Source organism: Camellia sinensis, chromosome 1, assembly GCF_055761805.1.
Source record: "Camellia sinensis isolate YWXY chromosome 1, ASM5576180v1, whole genome shotgun sequence".
Taxonomy (NCBI): Eukaryota; Viridiplantae; Streptophyta; class Magnoliopsida; order Ericales; family Theaceae; genus Camellia; species Camellia sinensis.
In genome coordinates, this window is record NC_138961.1 from 115,451,777 (window position 1) to 115,457,493 (window position 5,717).

At 39.7% G+C, this 5,717-nt stretch overlaps 1 protein-coding gene across 1 annotated transcript; it reads left to right on the top strand.

The window, feature by feature from the left end:
• The first annotated feature begins 1,196 nt into the window (after nucleotides 1–1,196).
• On the top strand, nucleotides 1,197–1,556 carry LOC145819307 (uncharacterized). The gene has a single exon (XM_082913288.1). The coding sequence runs from the start codon at nucleotides 1,197–1,199 to the stop codon at nucleotides 1,554–1,556; it is 360 nt and encodes a 119-aa protein (XP_082769414.1).
• Nucleotides 1,557–5,717: the final 4,161 nt, after the last annotated feature.

Below are 5,717 nucleotides of genomic sequence, written 5' to 3' on the forward strand. Positions count from 1 at the left end.
TTTTCCAAAAAGATTTGAATTTACGCCTATGGAGATGGATGGAATTTATGACGGATTATGACTTTGAGTTATATAATTATCCAGAGAAGGCCAATGTTGTGGTCGATGTCTTGAGTCAAAAATCTATAAGTAGTTTGGTAGGCGTGGCCATTCGGGAATGGGATATGCTAGGTGATATCGGCAAGTTTGATTTGCATTTGGGTGAGTCTAGTGAGGGTGCTACCCTATTTACTTTTATTGCTCAACCCACCTTAATTAGCAAAGTCATAGAGGCACAACAGGGTGGCCATGAGGTGGAGACAATCTGTGATAGAATCTCCAATGAGAAGGAAGAGGAGGTTTTGAACATATACTCAGATTTGAGTGTGAGGTATCTGGACCACTTGTTTGTGCCAAAATCTTGTAGAGAGGAGATACTCTAAGAATTTCATTACTCATGCCTTACGGTACATTCGGGAGGCACTGAAATGTATCATAATTTTAGTCATCAGTTTTAGTGAAGGGGTATGAAACGAGACGTCACCTTATTTGTTTCAAAATGCCTCACTTTCCAGCAAGTGAATGTCGAGCACCAAAAGCCAGAGGGTTTACTACAACCCTTACCTATAGCCGAGTGGAAATAGAAGCATGTCACCATAGATTTTGTAGTTGGACTTTCTAGAACACAATAGTGCAATGATGTCGTTTGGGTGATTGTTGATAGGTTGATTAAGTCTACACACTTTATTCCGACGCGCACCGACGACCTAGTTGATTATTTGGCAGAGTTGTACATTAGAGATATAGTTTGACTTCATGGGGTCCCTATGACCATTGTCTCAGATAGAGATCCTCATTTCACCACCTGATTATGGCAAAGCCTTCAACAGGCGTTGGGAACTAAGTTGACCCTTAGCATCGCCTATCATCCTTAGGCCGGTGGATAGTCAGAGTGTACTCTTCAGATTTTGGAGGAAATGCTTAGAGCTTGTGTCCTTAATTTCAAGGGGTCTTGGGAGAGGCACCTCCTGCTAATTGAGTTCCCCTATAACAATAGTTATCAGGCAAGTATTGGGATGCCACCATTCGAGGCCTTGTATGGCCAACCTTGTAGATCACCAATTTGTTGGGCCAAAATAGGTGATGCACCGATGTTGGGCCCGGAAATTGTTTGAGAGACAACCAAGCAAGTTGTTCTCATTTGAAAAACGTTAGCTATGGCTCAAAGCCGACAGAAGAGTTATGCCAATAAGAGAAGGGGACCTCTATCTTTCGAGGTTGGGGACCATGTGTTTCTTAAAATCTTGCCGAGACGGGGTTTGATGAGATTTGACGAGAGTGAGAAGTTGTCTCCAAGGTTTATTGGACCTTTTGCGATTTTAGAACGGATTGGAGAAGTGGCATACCATTTGGCTTTACTGCTACAGCTTTCTGGGGTTCACAACGTGTTCCATGTATCTATGCTTAGGAAGTACGAACTCGACCCTTCACATAAACTTGATTGGGTTAACTTGGAGGTAGATGAGGATGCCACATACAAAGAGCAACCAATTCAAATTTTAGATGTCCGAGAATAAGTGTTGAGGGGCAAGACTATACCATTAGTAAAGGTATTATGGAGACACCATGGGGTTGAGGAAGCAACTTGGGAATGGGAGGCGGAAGTTCGCTCCAAGTATCCAGATTTATTTGAGAATGCTTAGTTTGTTCTAGATTGTAATTTTCTTTTGTGTTTGAAAATAAATTGTTGAAACTGTAAACCACTTGTTGTTATGATTATTGTTATGTTTTTAAGCATGAGAACTGTTATAGGATTGTTACAATTGTTGTTGAACTTATGCTTATGATTATCGTATTAGTGGTTGTTGGTATTGTGGCCTTGGCCTATGGAAAATTTTGATGATGGTGGTGAAAGGTTGTTGAGATTGAGATCTCCATGCTATAATTGAATTGTTGTTATTATGGATTCATTATTATCATTGTATGCTTGTTATCACTCGGAGCCTCTTTATTGTTGAATTGTCTTTATTCATTGGAGGTGGTTGAGAAGAGGTGTGACCAAATTTCGGGGGCGAAATTTCCTAAGTGGGGAAGATTATGATGTTCCGAGTCTTGGACTTGACTGGTGTTGAGTAGTAAGGTAGTGTGCTTTACTTTCAGCATTTTGTTTATCATATTAGGTTGTTGAGAAATCTTTTCTGCTCTTACTTAACCTCCCTTAATATTTTTGGGTTAAAAATTTTGAGTTTTGGGCGTTGGAATTTGTTTTGAGATGCGAAATCAATTTCTAGGTTTTCTAGGCAAAACCGCTCGTACGGATTTGGCAACTGCTCGAGCGGAATCACATGGAGTTTTCTAGGAATTTCTAGGCAAAACCACTTGTGCAGATTTGGGTTTCGCTTGAGCAAATTTTATGTGAAAAATATAGGTTTTCTCTTGAGCAAACTGCCCGTGGAGGCATCAGAATCTACTCGTATGGATTTGGGATTCCGCTTGTGCGGAATTCAAACGGCTTGTGTGGATTTCGGCGCATCTGTCTCGAATTTTGTGCTCCTGTCCTCAAAATTGATGCCAAAACGTGTTTGAAACACTTTTTCACTTCTCTCTCTCTATACTCATCTTTTCTTTTCCTTCTCTCTACAAACACACACAAATCCAAACTTCTCTCTAAGATTTAGCAAAAATCTTGAAGAATTTGATGGGGCTTTTTACACCAAATCAAACAGGGCGGCGAGGGCTACGTTTACACTGATTGAATCGAGTTTTCATCAACATTGAACTTTAGGGTTTTCATCTCCTTCCTCTTCCAGGCTTGAGGTAGGGATATTCTTAGAGTTATATATATATAGATATATATATGTTTTTACAAGTCTATGCTTCTTTAGGGTATTTCTTACATGTTTGAATCATCATTTTGGGTTGATGAACCCTAGATAATATAAGAAGTGGATTCTCTCTATTTTCTCCCAAAGTTTTTGAGAGTATGAACTATGTTCTAAAGTGTTGGTGTTATTTTGGAATTTTTTTTTTCAAAAATGGAAAAAAAAATCTTGTTTTGGTGGAAACCCTAGAATTTGGAGATTTTGGGAAAAGTTGAGATATTGTGAAATTTATGCTTGATAAAATTGTTATGTAAATAAATGAGGAGAAATTTCTATAGTTGTATCAAATGAAGAAATTTCATGAGGAAATGAGAATTGTTGATTTGGGAAGCTTGAGAAATAGCTTATTGTTCTTTGTCTTGGAAAGACCAAATTTTAAAAATATGATGATTAATATGTGGAAAATGCATGAATAATGATATTGTTATATTATCTCTTAGAAAATGTATTATGATGTTACATTAATAAGAGATGTGGAAATTTGATCACAATGGAGGATTGTGTGGTGAAATTGAAAATGGAACTATATTAATGCATTGTTAAATTTTGCATTTGCCATTCCATTTAATTATTGTTGCAATTGATTTGAATCTTGCATTGGAAAATCATTGTTTTGAGAGAGGAATTGTTTTGTAAAACAAGATCATTTTGATTTGTTTTGGGGTAAATAAGCTAGTAAGTTCGGATAGCAGGTGTAGTTTGGTATTTGGCTAAGTTGGCTTGAGTGTCCATGGTGAAAAAACAAAAACACGAGCGGAGGAGGTACCACGTACCTTGCGGTTAGTAACCGGTAAAGTGGTGATTGGTAGTACTTGTTATGCTTACTTGCAGATACCAACCTAGGGATTTCCTGAGTCGTATTTACCACCCCTTGAGCTTCACTGAATCTATTGAATAGTTGTGTTTTCAAATTGCATTGAGCACAAGATTTTCAAAAGATAGAGATATGTTTTGAGCATGACATGGCATATGCATTCATCTCAGGAGACTGTATAATATGTATATACTTTATTAAGATCTTCCTACTGGGCTTTGTGCTCACCCTATGGGATTTTGTGTAGGAAAGGATGTGGCAATCTCTCCAAGTTAAAGGAATGGAATGTATTTTGAGAGCACAATGTTCTTTTCTTTTGTCGTAATTATTTTTGACAAGTTAAGGGTTTTACATGTATGGGTTCAAAAACCATTTTTATGTAATTGGGCTTAAGCCTTGGAATTTGTAGCCCTTGAGAGCATTGAATTGTATAGATTCATATTCTAGAAATGTTGAATGTATAATTGCATGTGGAGTATTTTTGTAAATCTCTAGAGTTTAATGAATACAAATGTTAGAGATTGGTGATGATGTTAATGATGAGGCTTTATATTCTGTATACTTTAAGCAGTGGAAGCTTTTAATTTGGAAAACAAGATTATGTTATTGGAAGGTAATGAGTCTATTGGTGTTATTTTCTTTAGGACTTTACAGTATCTATATGGTTAGGAATTTGAATTTCAAAATTGACATTCCATAAATGGGAAATCCAATGTTATCATAGATTGTGATCATATCTATACGGTTGGAAATTTAAATTTCAAAATTGATGTTTTGTTTGGTGATCAGACCTTTGATGAAGGTACATTTTAGGAAACAAAATATAGGTGATATCTTAGGTCTCACATTAACTTGATTTATTGTGAAACATAAATGGAATGTGATGGATTTACATGTTATGTAAAGCCCCCAAATTATTTAAATTAAAGAATCACTCATATCATGATTGTAGACACCCCATTTTTGACTGACCTTAAGACTCAGACGTCACCAGTTGAGCGCTCGGTGATATTGCACATCATGCTCTTTCAGAAGTTTCAGAGTCTCGGCTGTGAGCCTTGCCTCCGGACTTCCAAACTCTTTCGTGCCTTGCCTCGGTTTGCGAACCAGGCTCTGCTTTCTCTGTTTTCTCTTCCCAAAGGAAGGGAGAGGTCTCGTAGATCATCTCTTAGTGGCCGTAGGCTACATTTCGTGGTCGTAGGCCATTTTTTCCGTTTGGAGCCCGGTTTCCGATTTTTCGGAGCCGACGGCCGTGTGCCTCGGTTCGGGACCGCTTAACCACCTCCGTTTGCTCTAGTTTTTGGCATACACCTTATTTCCTCCCTTTTGAGGAACACTGTGGCTCGAGAGACCAACTTCGTGGTCGAACGCCACCTCCAGTGCTTAACAGCCCATTTTCGCGGCCTCGGGCTGCGCGTTTCGGCCCCCGAACCTCCATTTTGCATCCGTTTTGGTTCATTTTTGGTGGAGACCTTATTTTCATAGTTAGGAAGCTTGTAGGAGGGTGGGAGGCCAGCAATTGTTCTGAAAAGCCAGCTTTATTTCTTCATTGCTCTCCGACGCCCGTTTTCCTCACTTGAAAGCCAATGTTGACCACCCTGGGGCCACTTTCTTGAACCCTAAACCCCATATTTATGTCGTACACACCTGGGAGGCCGCCAATAATTGTGCCTGACCCTTTTGTGCCTGACCCTTTTGAGCCCCTCTAAAAAATGGGTTTTTCTCTCTTCTGGTTCACATTTTCTGGGTTTTGACTGCATAGTTGTGTTGTGCACACATGGGAGGCCACCTTTTTGGGGTGGTCGACCAGTAATTGTACTTGACCCCTTTGACCCTTGGTCGGCCGGCCATGGGAGGTGGTCGGCCGGCCCCCTGAACCCTCAAAACCTGGCCGGCCATGACCCCCTCACCTGGTTCCTTACAGATATGCCCTCTTTTTCCCCCCAGATCCTGTATCCGAGGGGGGCTCTTTTGGGGGGGAAATTTGAATTTCATTTTCCCCCCCTTTCCTTGCCTCTCTCCCTCTATAAGACCAGCACCTC